We start from the raw sequence: 16,042 nt of genomic DNA, 5'->3' as shown, positions 1-16,042 counted from the left end.
TCCTTAGGTTCACTGGATGCAGATGTGAGGATGGTCAATGTCTCATCCTACTCCAAGGAAAGAGCACAGTTTCTTTTCCAGCTCCCTTGCTAGATTAGAATGTCCAGAATCAGTTTGATACCACTTTCACTAGGAATAGCAAGGAAGTCAGCAATAATATTAAAACAATTATTTGAACAATTTCTCTGAAGCTGGACAAAAACAGCATTTGGAGAATCAAAAGACTCTTTTTTTTATCCACAATCTAGACCATCATGATAGCTTCTCACAGTCTCTCAACTTCTCTTTCTTATCTTTTCTCTTTAAAATACCATAAAATATCCTTCCATGGTGCTGACAACATCACTGTTGCTCTCCAACAGTTCCAAGACACGGTGCATCACCACTTCAGGCAGAGAGGGGTGATAGCTCTGCCGAACACAACTCAGGACATGAAGGAAATGGCAGCCCTTTTCAGCATCTGCAGAAAAAAAGAGAATGTACCCAGGCATGGAAGAAATACTTCAGTCTGTCTCTTTTGCACTACCATAATACAGATCAGTCATAAAAAACCCCAGAGCCCTAGATACTGAAACAGACGTGTGTGTATTCAGAAGAAAGAGATGCTGTCTGTGCCTACAGTTCTCCAATTATCAACTGTTCCCAGTGACTTTTCTGGGAAGTGACAGGGCTGTAACAGTAGTAATGAGGGTGAAAGATAACTCAGCCTTGCCAACTCTTAAGATACGTGGCTCAGTACAACTTGATGAGAAGTTTAATAATGCAAGAGAACCTCCACTATCCACCTGTGCAGGCGATCCAGTTTTTGCAACTTCAGAAGGAACCAAATGAAAGTCATTTTACTGAGACCCAGCTTCACAACCCTCTAGCACCGCAGGGAGATGCGTGGCCAGGGCCTTTAACCACTGGCCCAACGCTGGCATCTTGTGGAAAAATTGCTGCACTGCAACTGCATTCACCTCACAATGCTATCCCGTCCCTATCCTGCAGATCACTCAGAAATTACAGGGGTAGAAAGTCACAGAACCATCAGTTTCAGATTTTGTCTCCTTTTAAGTGGAGTTAGCCCTGCAATGTACAAGAGAAAAGAAGTTTAAAATAACCCCCTTTGCCAGGGGCAAGCACAGAGGTCCTTCATGGCTGCATGCATCTATTCTGTGCCAGGTGGAGCATTGTTTGAAGTTGTCCCAGCCATCATTTCCTCCAACATAGCCTGTAACCCACTAATCATCAGTGCTGCAAGGCCCCAGTCACCCAAGTGCTGAAGTCCACAACATATTTCTCTGCAACTATTTGCCTTCTCCTTAGCTCATGTGATGTAAGGCAAGTTTGATAAGGGTACTGAGAAACTGCCATGGGCCAGGTAGGGACCTATATTTTGCTGTTTTCTGTTTTTTTAGTTAATTCTCCACAATCTGCTGAGCCCCAGAGCTGCCTTATAACCTGCTGAGAAAAGTCATTGCCAGATAGTGGTAAACAAACAGTTCAGCCTAATTCTCATTAGGCCGTGATTCAGGCAGAAATACTTCCTCAGAAATACCCAGCATGATAAAAAGACCTTTGTGGTCAATAGCCAAAAATAATTCCACTACTCTGGGAGAGATAACTGGAGAGAACAGAACAATGCCTCTACCTGGTCACAGTGACTGTTGTTGCAAACAAATGGGTAGCTGCACTTTGCATTTGTCATAGGTTTGTCATAAGAAGGTCAGATTGCCCATCCCTGATCTAGAGTAACTTAAATCTCAATGAATTACATTAATGACTCAAGTGTTACCTAACAGCACAATGTGTACTTTTCCCCTAGATGCTAGTAGAAAATGGCACTTTGGGGTAGCTGAAGGTGTGTACAATGATTAAGTAACCCCAAAACATTCTTGTCCCTCTTTCACTGACATCCTATGTTCCTGTTTTGTCCAGCAGCTGAGGGAAGCCAGGCTGTGATTAACTGTCCTGCCTGATAACCACCATCAGAGGGGACAGAGTTACAGAACAACTACCATTTGCCCACTGCAGACGTCTCACACAGTGTACATTCTGACATATTAAATTTAACTTCAAGTGGTTCTAGTTTTTGTTCTTTCTACCATTAGCCCAATCTAAGCCTAAAATTTATAAAACAGAGAAACAGAGCAAATTTATAAAACAAAGAAACAAACCAAACCCCAAATCCATTTTGCAGTTCAGTCTGGAGTCAAAATGTGCTATTTGGCTATATTAAGTTTCTAGACAGACCCACAGTGGTCTCTCTCTCATGAGTGCATTTAAGATCAGGAATTATAAGTGGAGCCAAGGACTAGGATTGTCATGCAGGCACATTACAGATCAGGGCTTGTGCAGCTCTGAGCAGGCACGCAAGATTTTTTTTTTTTTTTTTTTAATTTGTACAATAGTTTCAGACAGCTGGGTTGGGCCTGGGAATGTGTCACAACTACAGCAACGGGGAGAGGCGTTGCCTGGAAAACTGGCAGAAGAAATAACTCATTGGAGAAAAGAGTTTGATTTATCATAAATCATCCTTCTTGTGAAGATTACTATTACTCTTGGAGGAAAACGGACAGGAATTTCTTACAACAAACAAGCAAAAGCCCCAGAGGTGAAAGAATGCCCATGTCCTTGTTTCCTCGCCGGGAGCCGGGACCGCGCCCCGCCGGCAGAGGGGGGCCGGCAGCCGCCCTGAGCTCCGCGCTCTTGCATCATCCGCGGGCAGCAAACACCCGCCGTGCCCTGCTGGTTTCGATTGAAGCTGCTCGGCTTTGCTCCTACTGCCAACGACCAGGACATTGAAATGGTCCTTCCGGAAACCAGCGAAGGGACACTGACCTGCAAATTGTCCTCTTTACAGCGGGAAGCTAAGGAGGGGGAAAGCTTCAAGGAGAACAAGAGGGTTTATAAAACAGTTGCTAATTTTAAACCGCTTATTATGGAAAACATGGCTTTGAGGACTCTTCAAAGTCGTTTCTGTGACTGATCTACAAATTACTCTGTGCTGTTGACTTTCCTGACCGAAAGAACTTCCCAGCTTCTCATGGATCACAGGGTACTTTTACCAGTGTGACAATGCACAAGAAGGGAACAAAAAGGAGGCAGTCACTCAGTGCCCCTGTCAACTGTATCGAGGTTCTGGCCTTGATAGTGACACAGTTATATAAAAAAAGCAGGAGAACTAGCTGATGTATAAAATGAGCAAAGGAATGATTTGACTCTTAAGGAAATGATGTTTGTATTTGTTAATTGGATAAAAGACAACAAAACGATGTGATGCAGTACCTTTTTGCACTGAAACACCCTCAGGCAAACAAGCCCATATTAGCCTGCATGCCCAGAAGTAACCTCCTAAGACCTTGTCTACAGTTGTACCACTTCTTAAGAAAGACAGTTAAACTCAAACTTGATATTGCCTCACTTAGCCTTTTTTCACTGTGGGATAACCATCATAATGTCCTACAAATGCCATTGTAGTTATGATAGTATAGGGATATGAGCAATTTACGATTTTATGCCTTATGTTCCAGTCAGTCATTTATTCTGTACTAAAGCACATTCTATCCCACAAATAGCTGCACTCCAGCAGCAAGTGATCCCTGCTGACACATTCTATCCCATGACTGAAAGACACTCTGTAGCAATGTACCTGTGTGATTAGCACACAGTCAAGTCAAGCACAAGTTACCACTCTGGCAATAAGACACAATAGTTTGAGGGACAGGAATAACTGAGGAACCACCTGAGGCACATTATCTGGAAAGAAATAGACTTTGTTTGACTGAAATCCTTAACTGCAAAGAAAAATCACCTGAGGTCTACCTGAGCTTAAAATATCCAGAGAATATCTTACAGACTTAAGCAAGTTTTATTGTTGGCTTAAAGGAGGTGGGAATTTCACCTTTCTGCACGGTCACTTCTGTGTCAACTCCCCTGCAGAAACTGAACCAGCAAGATTTGCTACTTCTCCAGAGCGCAAAGCAACACCTGCTAGGTGGTGACCTGACTTCATTACATTTGGTTCCTCCCAAAATCCAACTATTCTCAAAAAGATATAGATCCAAGATAATGGCTGCTTGTTTCCGATCAGAAAGGTTTGCTTCCTGCTGGGCACACCTGCTGTTTCTCTCTCCACGCTCACAGGAAGCTGCTCCTGCACTCCTGCTTTTAGCTATACTGATTAGCTACACCAGCAACAGCTCTGAGTTCAAGGGTGAGGACAAGCAGCATATCCAATCCAGCAGCAGCAGGAGATAGTGTCATCAGTATATCAGCACCAGCTCATCAGAGCTTGATCACTGCTACTTACGCCTGGGTTTTCGACAGTCTTCTTTAATCACATCAAGGGTCACTTTAAACAGCTCCTTTTCATGGTCAGTCACCTGAAGAAAAAAGAGAAATTTGCCTTGCTGATGAAAAACAGTCCAATGCTATGGTGTATTCTAAGCTAACACCGTCATAATTACACAGCATTTTATGCTGCCCCCAAGACTAATAATGAACGTCAAATCAGTATTTTTACTACTATAAGCAGCATCCATGAGTTAGGTGAAGAACATGATACAACTAAGTTTGACCCAAAGGAGGGAGACAGACTCAGCAGAATAGCAAGCATTTGAACCCACTTTGATAAGGAGAACTGTCCCAGGGCCCAGGATTCACTGAGCTCAGCTGGATAAGAGCAGTTTTGGCAGCCCAGTGAACACAGACAGAACTTTGAACAATTCAGTGGGGGATACAGAGGTACAACCAACAGTGAAGTAAGCTGCAGAAAAGACTTTTGAGTAAACTGAGAGCACCTGGATGTCCAGCTTCTCTTTCTGAAACATTTCTACTCTTTCTGCAATATTTTTACTGTTTTTACTGATTATGAAAGTCATACCACTGAACTTGTTTGCAACCACAGATCAATTCCTTACATAGTATAAGTCCTTGGAGCTGCTTGGTTTCTGGAAAACCACTCCTTTTTCTTGTAGCATCTTTATTGCTTCCTTAAAAACATTGTGAATCCTTTTGGAACTGGAACTACTTTCTGACTTCACCTGAATGGGAAGAAAGCAATGAAGCCGATGGTGAGAAATCTCAGCTCAACCAAAGCTACCTGCAAAAGCTCCAGATGCTTTGAAGAAGAAGATGACTTTAACATGAATTTTGTTACACATTTTTCTTCATTTAGTAAGTCAGAAATCATTTCTGTTATGTATGAAATAACCAGTATCTCTGAGCTTTAAATGAAACCCAAACACCAGAAGCTTGCACTATTCTTAAGGAACCACTAAACTGCCTTCTTTGTGATTTGCAGCTATTTGGTGATGTATCAAGAACTCTTTTTTTAGAATATACTTGTGATGCTTGCAGATCAAGCTTTGTTCACTTTCTGAGTTTTCCTGGTAATACCGGTAGGAAGGTAGAAAAATCAGTATTTTGTAAGGTGATACTCAAGAGAAATCCAAGTGCTGAGGACTGGATTCCTATTTCTTGATTTCAGGGAAAGGAGAAAACTGACAAAACCAGTATTTGTTTCTTGCCCCCTTTGTTTCCAAATTTTTACCAACATTCTGGTCATGCTCTCAGGAGCGTCTCCACAGCCTAATGAAGTGAAAGGCTAAAGAGCATGCAAGAAATTAAGACAAGTATACGAAATAAGGAAACAAAGAATTCAGTTTTGAGGGTAGGTGGGAAATTAGTTTCTTGTGAAAGGAGAACAGCGTGCCTGGAAGTCCATAACTGAGGTTACTTAGAACACAGGGTTCTGTGTTTGGGACACATCTAACAGAGCAGAAGGAAGGAAGGGGAGGGAAAAAAACCCCAGGGAAACAGGGTTTGTTTGGAAGTAGAGCAGAGCTAAGAGAGTGGAATGACAGCTAGGGAATTAGAAGGAAATAATCAGTTGTGGAGAAGGGAAATATGAGTAGATAAGAGCAAGACTATGATTTACTCTTCTGTATCTCCATCTGTCCTACTGTGTCCTCCCATTTATCTACACAGACTGCCTCAGTTCCCCAATTGCTGTTTTCTCATCCGTTGGGAGCACACTGTTTTCCCTGTGGTTTTCTTTGAGAAGGGAGCTAAACTGCTGCCCACAAACCACCATGTGATAACTAGAACCACACCAGAGCAACCAGAGCAAGACTTGCCAAGCCATTCCTTCAACTATCACCATAAATGCTCCCACCCTGTTCTGAACAAAAATATCAGACTTCACATATCCTACTTCACTCACCAGAAGCAGCTCAGAAGCCTTGGGATTGAAGCAGGCAATCACCATGAACTAGAAAGAATGTACATGAATATGCAAAACGGACACCACAGGAACAAAGGAAGAATATCTTTTCACAGAACATTCATTCAATCCATTTGCAGTTCTCAAGTGACACTCCAACAGACTGGAACCTGAGCTATCTAACTGGGAATAATTTGGGGATCCAAAAGAGGTAGTGGTGTTAGCATGCATCACAGATTTCTCCCTCCTGTTCCTCCAGATAACCCTCAGGATTTCAACAGACCATAATCACATATCTCTCTCTGTTCCACAACAGCTAACTCTCTTTTTCCTCTCAAATCAATAGTAAAAATAATTGCTGAATACTTCAAGATAATTAACAAAGAACAAGGGCTCTTATTCTCAGTTGAGTTTTCTCTGTTTCAGACTGAAGGATTCAGTGCATAAACTTTGTCTGTCCTCCTGTCCACCACAGCCATCAATCTGGATAACAACAGACTCTACTTCTAATTACAAGCTTTGCCATACATCTGGACACCGTTCCAGTCACAGCATTAATACCACTATGGTATTTCTCTTCAGTGTGCCTCTTCTGATGAACTGAAGAAAGAAACATAAAATGCGGCAGGAAGGATTAAGTGAAGAGTGAGTATTTGCTCACAGAAAAGCAGATTCTCATAGCCATATGTAAAATGAAGAGACTTTGCCTCTCACTCAAATGCAGTAATAAATCCTCAAGAATGTAAAAAATTGCTAGCAAAGCAACCAGCTCAAGACTCTGATCAATTTTTAATGTGAAAGCAAACATTTGGGGAGGAAAAAAATATAAAAATATTTCCAAAGAAGCACAGTAATTATTCAGTTTGGCTTACCACTGAAATCCTGTCAGAAAAGGGAGATAATTAAAAACAGACTCTGTGTGAACTGACACAAAGCTCAGCCTGGATGTATACTGAAACAGAATCACTAAGAATGCAAGTCAAGGCATTGACAGAGTGAAAGCAGCAAGGCCTTATTATAAGTAAGCAGCTGCTATATATCAGCACTCTCTCATATGTGCTGCAGAATCGACAGAAAAGGGCTTCATGGCAGAAGGACTGCTTCTGAAAAACAAATTAGGACTCCTGCCCACTTTAATAATACTGTATTATATATTAATACAATAATGTTATATATCACCGGTGTTTAATAGTACCATAAAATGACAGGAAAAATTTGGGGTTTTTCCTAGTGTACTCTAGAACATGCTTCCTCCTCTCCATTCCCCTAGAATTTGTCAACACAGTCTAAAATTGCTTAGTCTGCTCTTTTGGTCCACCAAAAGTCACTTCAGCATCACATCCTGCAAATTCACAAGTCAATAGTACTTCTCCCCAATGCCTCTCACAATGTTCACACCTCCTTTTGCAAAGTTCCCCTCTTGGGCATGCCTTAATTTCACGGTGCACCATTTCTCTGGAGCAGTAACAGCAGGATCTTACCCTTCCCTTCCAAATGAGGTCCTTTTCAAATAAATTAAGCTGTACATCCAAACATAGGAGCATTCAGTCAGTCATTCCTTTTGCAGAAGACATTGTGTGTGTGCGTGTGACCTGAGACAGAAGCAGCTATTAAATAGTAATTTTACTATTATTACCTGCATTCCCAAAACTGGCTAAGGGCCCTGTAGCAAAGCCAAAAGAAGAATCTATGTATCCAGAATTAAGCTGGTACTTTAATCAATATATTCCATCTGATAGGCTTCACACAGCTTAGTGGGCTGGTGCTGTGCAACCAGTTATTCTCAGATCTTAACAACAAGACAAATTCTTTGTACAATCAATAACAGGTCAAAGAAATGAAGTGGTACAGGAATTAGTGAGTCTGTTCAAAACACTGGAACTATGTAACACCTTTGACTCATTATGAATCACACCCCGATGGTGTTAAAGTTTCCTGGTATAACCACTCATGTGATTCTACTCATTGAATCACCCTTTGCAGTTTTTCTTGTAATGTTTAATCCTGGGCTTAGGCAGGTGACAATTTTAGTAATAGTGATCCTGGACATGTCAGTGCTGAAGTCCTATAATAAGCTTTGCAATATACATATTTAAAGCAGTGGAGAAGCTTCCTCGAGAGGCAGAAAGACAAGGACACTGCATCAAGAACTTATAATGAACTGTGTTACACCTATAGTACAATGTACACGGTAGACACAGACTGTGAACAACACTGTAAAACTTCCTCCTTTAACTACTTCTCGTTGGTGACCTTGAGATAATATTCAAATCAAGAGAAGTACAAACAGCACACTCTGGAAAGCATAACTCAAGTTACGTGTCCAAGCCAGTGACATTCACAAACTGGAATGGCAGCACTAAAATAGCCCACACTATAGTTTATGCATGGCAGAAGGGCAGAAATATTGTTAATCAAGACTGGCTGGTTTAAAGCATTTGATTCAGTCGAGAAATTGGATGGATCCACTTAACATGTAGCTTTCTTAAAAAAAGGAACCAAAGACTTGTCCACTTGCCCAACATAATCGCCTAAGTCCAGCAAGTACACTCTGGAGGTTCTCTAAGCACAAAATTACTTCTTCTTGTTTTACTTATAGTCTTCCTTCTGGTACCCACCCCTCCAGTCTCAAAAGTCACTGGTTTTAAGGGACAGGGAAAAGGCTACACCTGAGGGATAAATGGAGCACTGGTTATGCAAATTAAAGCCCCAGCGGCTTTAAAACTCACAAAAGATTTGTTAAATTTTAACTATTTTTACAAGTAGTTAAATTCTCTTCCTCATCATCTGTAGACTATAAAATTAAATTTTTGCTAGTATATGTCTGAGAAGAAGAAATTATTTCAGTTCTGCCAGGTGCATCTGCTAGGGGGAGATTTATTCCAGAGAGTCTGAAGGCTTCACTGCCAGGTAGGCATCAGGACTGGAACGAGGTATTGTAGGACATGTATGGGATGTGGACAAGGCTCAGCTACACAGTTATGCTGAAAAGGAACACAGAGATGCTGCCTACCTCAAACTATCCCACCTAACTCCTTCCATCTTCACCCTCTGCTCCACTCTACTGCAGAGACTCCACTGCAGCTCATCACCTCCCTGGTGATACATGGGGATACACTCTCCCTCTGTGATGAGCACCGTGCAAGTACTTTAAAAGCTGGGAAAGCGATGAAGGGGATGCATCACCTCTTCTATGATCACAGGGAAAGGAAGAGAAAAGAAAGCAACTTGTGCTCTAGAACACTGGAATCAGGATAAAAAAATTACCTATACATCCAAATAGCTCATCATTTTACATCCAGGAAAAGTGCAAGAAGTGAACAAGTGGGTATATTGTGGCATGGCCTAATTAGCTGAGTAGGTTCTGTAGTTCCTGCCTTGCCAAACAGGCCTGAAGTAACATTGTTCCACATCAGCAGCACCATTTATCCTCTTGCTTTGAGGGCAGTGCAAAACAAAAGCCTACTGAAGAGAAAAGAAAGACAGAGGGACAGAAATCAGATCTATTACAGTTACTTTTGTGCATAGAACTGGGTACTTGACCCTTTGCCAAGTATGAAAAGTGACACCTTCTAGAGACAGAGTAGAGGAACAAGGAAATACATTTCCAGAGCATTACTAGGCACTCCTCTTAGGGCATTCATGCCACTTGACAATAGCAGGTCCTTTCTTTTGCAAGAACAGATAACCCTCTTTGCAAGAAATTCATAGTAAAGGACAGTAGGGAGAACCGCAATTTCTAAATAAGCGTCTGTGTGCCCAGATTCCTGGGACATACACGCACATCCTTCCATCAGGGTTAGGAGAAACTATTAATTATCATGATAGCTCTTCATAACTTTTAACAACACTGATGCTACATTATTTTTCTTGGTTTGGGGTTTTTCAGTTGGTCTTTCTTTGGTTGGTTGGTGTTTGGTTTGGGTTTTCTTGGGTTTTTTTTTTTTTTTTTTGGTCTTTCTAAATTTGTTCTGCACCACTTCCTACTTTAAATGGCTTTATAAATTATTTATCTTTGTCTCTCTATAAATGCTGCAACATTTAAGTTTCCAGCATTGGACACAATGCCCACTACTTCCTTTAATGTAAACTGTTTGGGAACTTTTAATACTGTTCTAGCTAGTTTAGAAAGTACCAGGTGCCACGTTGGATAATCTACAAGCAATCTTTTTTGTCTAAAATGAGAATAGCTCCTCTTAGTGCTAATATCCATATTTGTTTTAAAGCAAACCAGAAAAAAATGCCTTAAAAACAAAACCAACCAACCTCAAAAACCACCAAAAAAACAAACCCAAACAAACCCCCCCCCAAACCACAAAAAAACTCCCCCAATCCAGCTATCAAGAACAGTTATCAGCAGCAGTTCAACAAGGCCAACAAGAAAGGAGCTACTTCTCATTACTATTTGACCTCATCTACAAGAAACTGGCTTTTGTATTATTTAGTTTAGGTTTCTTAAGAATTAAGCAATCATTAGAAGTCAACATAACATAGCATTTAACATTACAGTGCACATCAAAATCAGGGTGAAAATGACTACCAGGAATTTATTTCTCTACAGAAAACCAAAAAGTAAATGAATCACAACACTCCAGCTTAAGTTTCAATTGCCTTTGCTTTCATGGTAAAAGATGCCACTGTAAGCTTTGCAGAAATGTATCACTTCATACTAGTTGAGAGTCTGGTTTGTAATTTATCCAACTAATACAGAGTAATATAAAACCATTTTACAAAATGAGTTTTGTTCTGTTTCCCATTCTGCAGCTGATCAAGAGGTTACTAAATCACTGGAAAGTTTCTTAACAGTTTGGTTACACGCAATTGCCTGTAAACTGATTTCAGTTTAATGCCACCTTCTCATCCTTTCAATCATAGCCTTTCACAATTAGGGACTTTCAGTGGGAGAAAAATATAGCAGGAAGCACTGTTCATCCACTCATCGTAACCTCCTCTTGAAAGCTGCATCTCTATTAATATATTGAGCTTCAAACGAAAAACAAGACAAAGATGTTGTGCTTCCTTCTCCTGGTCAGATTGAGGATCTCAAACCTCTGTCCCAAAGAACTCAAGCACCTTAAAGGGATTTCTTTTTCTGACACTGCTACTAATTACAAATCTAAATAAAGTAGTGACTCTTGCAGGCTGTAAGATAGCTTAGCCCTAACACAAGATTACCCCTAATAACAGAATGTTCTTACATTACTTTTTTCAGCCCAGTTTTATATGCCTAAAGTAACAAGTTTTCCTCAAGCTCTGTAAATAATTCATGCATAAAGCTAAAGCACTAGTGGTTTTTTGAATCCTCTGAAGATACAAGTCTCTTATCTGTTTATGCTTAAAAAAAGTACATGGTATTATTTTCACCCACTAAAAGCTTGGAAGAGGTACATTCACTCACCTCTTGACAGCTGGGGCTGGGTAGATGCACACCAGCCATAGACACCAGAGAATCAACTGTCTCCAACTCCTGCTGGTAAAAGCTCTGAATTTTGTTTTCTAATAGAAAGCATTGCACTTTCTCATGCAGCATATGGATTGAGAAATTCTGACCCTCCAAGCCACTACAAGGATAACACAGAACATGTCAAAAGGCAAGAAATGGGTTTTAGAACAATTACATAAAGTCAGTCCACTAGACTGGTTTCAAAGGTCAAAGGATGTTTTGCTGTCCTTAAAGAATTTGAATTTAAATCCTTAATTAAAACAAAACATTTTTATAAACATAAACATTAAACTGCTCTTCAATCATTTGCTGTTACGGTTTTGTGAATTTAAGATCTGCAGCCTCTGAAACAACACTACATGCACCAGGCCTCCCAATAAGCATCCAGCTATCCTGAAACTGAGTACAGGCGTGGGCGTTTGACTCAATTTATTTGAGGTTATGTATTTGTCATTTGACAGGGCAGGAGAGCACTTCAGTGGAATAGCTCCTTAGCCTTACACATAAAACAACATCAGGCAAGGATGCTTCTCCATTGTCTCCGCTCACCTCAGCCCCAAATCTTGCTCTAAAGCTCTTGTTTCTTTCACTAGATGAAAGAGGTCTGTACACAGTGTTTTACTTTCTTCTTAATATTCACTTTAGTTCAGGATTTTATTTCTTTCCTAGATTATGGACAGGTATCTCCTCTGTATGGATCACAGATTACTTGGGAGAAAAGCAGTCTGCTACTGTATGCAGTGTAAATCACAGTCAGGCACTGTTCTATTTTTTTTCCAGAGTTACTACGACAACAAGTAAACAGTCATAATACCTCATACTTTGCCCCAGGACCAGTTCTGGATTCTGCATTTACCTCTGTGTTTCCTCAGGGCCCTTGAAAGGTTTATCATAAACTTCTCTGTAGAGACAGGGGAGCTCCAGCATTCTTGAAATCTGCACATCACAGACGGGATCATCCACTTTATCTGGAGAGGCAATGAGAACACATAGACCTGGCCAGGGCTGCCATGCAATTTTTTAAGCAAGCAATCCTGAGGCAGTACAACAGAGCTTCACAGCCAGTACTGAATTGGCAAAATTTGTTCACTGTGGTTTTTATAAAAATAAACCACAAAGACCAATCCTTCTTTTACAGTTTACAAGGAGGTTAAATGGCCTGTTGTGGTGCATTACAGATTATGCTTTTGTCTGACAACTTATTTAACCAGAATTTAAGATCTATTTTACCTTTCAGCAGTCTTTATCCATTAAATGAAATTAACACACAGTAAGGAGCTGTATTTGGGCCAAAGTGAAAGCAATTTAGAGGCTGTTTGAATTGCATGGCTCTCTTTGGTATTATTACCAACCCATGAATGGGTTGTATATACTCATAAATCTTCTGTCTGCAAAGGAGGGCTGAACTCCCTTGCAAATTTAAGCTAGAGCTGAAAAGTCTAGACTTATTATCTGACTTACACAGTGTTTTTAAAAGACGGGCTTTCCTTCACTAAGGAAATAATTTCAGTACTATCTCTGAAAGATCTCACTGGAGAAAACCAACTCTTACACGACAGCACAGACACGGAACTGAGAAGAAGTTATGTAACTGGAAGCTCCCAGAGCATAAGCCGTGGGCTGCAGAGCCCTGCTGCTCAAAGAGCTGTCAGACACAGAGACAGCACCTGCATGCAGATCTGTGCCTGAGGAACACTTCTCCCTCATCCTGCAGAGCCAGGGAGCTTAGGAGAAGCCAGGCTTGAGTGGGACACTGCCCACATACTGCTGCCTGCCCATGGAATGGATTGTATAGGCTGTGACAAACAGCAGACACTGCTCCAAAGCCCTTGGTGCCCTTGCTGAAGTGGGACAGAGAAGGTCACCAGCTCCCTTCCCATGGGCTTTGGCTGCTCTACTTCAACACAGAGAAATCTGAAGAGCAAATCACTCTTACAGACACCCAGCCACAGTATCTGCACAGTATTCTTGTACACATGCTAATCAGCTTTTGCAGTTTTTCCAGGAATGCCTCGTTTACAGGCAATCTAATCTCACACATTACATAGTGTGTCTTCCAACCTTATGCTGCTACAGTTGAAATAAAGACACACAGATGAAAATCCTTAGAAAAATGAGATGCCAGAAAATAGATTGGAAAATATTAAAATAATTACATACAGCTCAGATATTTTCACAGATTCAGACATCTTAGTTACACACATCATGGAGTCGTAACACTCACATAAACATGAAGCCTGAATTTCCCTTTGTTGCCTATAGGTTCGGATGTGACCTCTGACCCTGACAACATCTCCAATCTCCAGTTTGGTTTTCTGCCTTACTGTTTCTCGGAGTTTCTTCATCTGTTCAAACACACTGAGACTGCTGGGTGTGCTTGGATGACCTGCAAGAAGTGAGGGAAAGGAAGTCAGGCTCTAAAGTCAATGCATTAATTGTCCTTTTGCATTCATCCACCTAAGCACCACAGGAGTCATATTACTAAAAAAGGGTAAGGTCCCAGGCACCATGTGTCCTGGGTAGCAAAACTTCTGGGTGACAAAGTTAGTTTCTGTACTATATTTATTTAAATTGTTCACATGGGGAAAATATAAAAAGGAGAAGATACTGATTTACCACTGAAAATGCTATAGATGGGTTGCAAAATTGAAAAATAAATTTGAAATGGTTGTTGTTGTTTTTTGATTTTCTCATGCTAAGATGGATGAGAGGGGAAAAGAAAAGTCAGCTGAATTTTTTATATAAAAGAAGAATGAGTAATCTGAGGTGGGGCCAAAGGATTCATGTGATGCAATTTGATGTCTACACTGGGGTGAATAGAACTGAGGTGAATGCCACTTGACAGAACTTCACATTTACATAACACAACTTTGTAGGACAGTAATCCTTCATCACTTAAAACCTGATTAATGCTCCAAGTATCCCTGATCACAGTTACAAAAAGCTGGAAGAAAGTTTCCTGTGCACCCTAAGAGCTTTCTTCAGCAGGTATAAATGAATGAATTGCCATTCTCAGCACAGTGTCCATCCAAGCACTAGTGAATTATGTGTAAAATAAGAATACAAGGCTGAAAATTATTCTTGGCCCTCACTCTATTTCAAGCAGTATTTCATGCAATTTCTTTTAATGCATCTAAGTTCCTCATTTAAGTTCCTCAAAACTGATTTGACTGTGTGTCTCCCTTTTTTTTTTTTTTTCTTTAATGAGAGCTGTGCCAGATCATCACCTCTCCAAAGCGAGAGCTGTCTTCTACATTCCAGTTGGGACCGTTTGTACCACCTGTCATATGATTGTTAAATATAAGTATGAATTATCTGTCTGTATAAATGGGCTTGTTCCACAGACATCTGAGTTGTTAACTTTTATATCAAGCTTTCCTTTCTCCATTCTATTAATATGTATCCCTAACACTGCAGATGATACCAGTAAGATTTATTTCAGGAGAATTTGATCAGCTCCATATTAGGGTTGTCAATCCACTACATGGGCTTCCAAGAAGATCCAACATAGAATTCTGTACTTTGATCTACAAGAAACAGTGGGAGAAAAAGCAAAGAGACAGCCAGACACTGGTGAGTTGTTCGGTTAGTGAGTGCAATAATACATTCATTTCAAATGCACAATTACTGCACATTTAAGACTTGCCCAAACTGTAAAAGACTGCTGGTATCCTCCCACTGTGTTTGAAGCTACTTTCAAGTTAATTGCTGACAGTGTCTGTATAAGCAGGAGTATATGAACACAAACAAATCAAGGATAAATCCTGAAACCATAATCACAAAGGCAGGTCAATGGACTGGCTTTGGAAACAGAAGTTGTGGCACGTTTCCAGCCTAGTTCCTTACTAGATGAAGTCACAGAAAGAACCTTAACAGGCAAATTCTCTGAACAATGTCACAGCATAGAATTGAAATATCATATTACTCAAATAAGGAAAAGGCAGGGACAGGACATAATGTAATGGTTTTACTGGCATCACCCTTGAACACAGCACAAAAACTAATAGAAAATTCTCCAAATGGCCCAGGCAGTATGATGTGGTAGTTTCAAATAAAAAAAAAATTGAACAGTTCAATTTGCTCTTCTTCAAGTTTGATCACTTCCTAAATTAGTTAAGGTAAACGTAAGTAAAAACATACAGTCAAAAGAGGACTTGTTTATTTGATAAATTACCTGCTAAAGGTGTTTCTGCTACCATGGGATTTTTCCAGCAGACACAATTTATAACTCCAGTACTATCATCCACTGAAAAAACAAAAAGAAAAAAATTGCAAGAATTACAGACTAGAAAAGCAGGCAGTTGTGTTCCAAGAAGCGGAGATACATAAACATGTAGGGAGATAACTGCCAAGGATATCTCATTCCCTCTTGTTTGGAAGGTAAAGTGGGT

At 40.4% G+C, this 16,042-nt stretch overlaps 1 protein-coding gene across 1 annotated transcript in view; it reads right to left on the bottom strand.

Moving 5' to 3' along the window:
- Window positions 1–257: 257 nt before the first annotated feature.
- The window catches only part of STN1 (STN1 subunit of CST complex), a 40,218-nt gene continuing 24,433 nt past the window's right edge, over window positions 258–16,042 (bottom strand). Inside the window, exons 4-10 of the mRNA XM_066323659.1 lie at window positions 15,826–15,897; window positions 13,876–14,037; window positions 12,508–12,619; window positions 11,607–11,769; window positions 4,905–5,027; window positions 4,295–4,367; window positions 258–460 (exon numbers count right to left, since the gene is read on the bottom strand). Coding sequence (XP_066179756.1) covers window positions 303–460; window positions 4,295–4,367; window positions 4,905–5,027; window positions 11,607–11,769; window positions 12,508–12,619; window positions 13,876–14,037; window positions 15,826–15,897 — 863 coding nt within the window. The 3' untranslated portion in view covers window positions 258–302. The remainder of the gene's footprint in view (window positions 461–4,294; window positions 4,368–4,904; window positions 5,028–11,606; window positions 11,770–12,507; window positions 12,620–13,875; window positions 14,038–15,825; window positions 15,898–16,042) is intronic.

This window comes from Sylvia atricapilla, chromosome 8, assembly GCF_009819655.1.
Source record: "Sylvia atricapilla isolate bSylAtr1 chromosome 8, bSylAtr1.pri, whole genome shotgun sequence".
In the NCBI taxonomy this organism is placed as follows: Eukaryota; Metazoa; Chordata; class Aves; order Passeriformes; family Sylviidae; genus Sylvia; species Sylvia atricapilla.
Note: the sequence above shows the minus strand (reverse complement) of the source record. Positions and strands in the feature narration are given on the sequence as shown.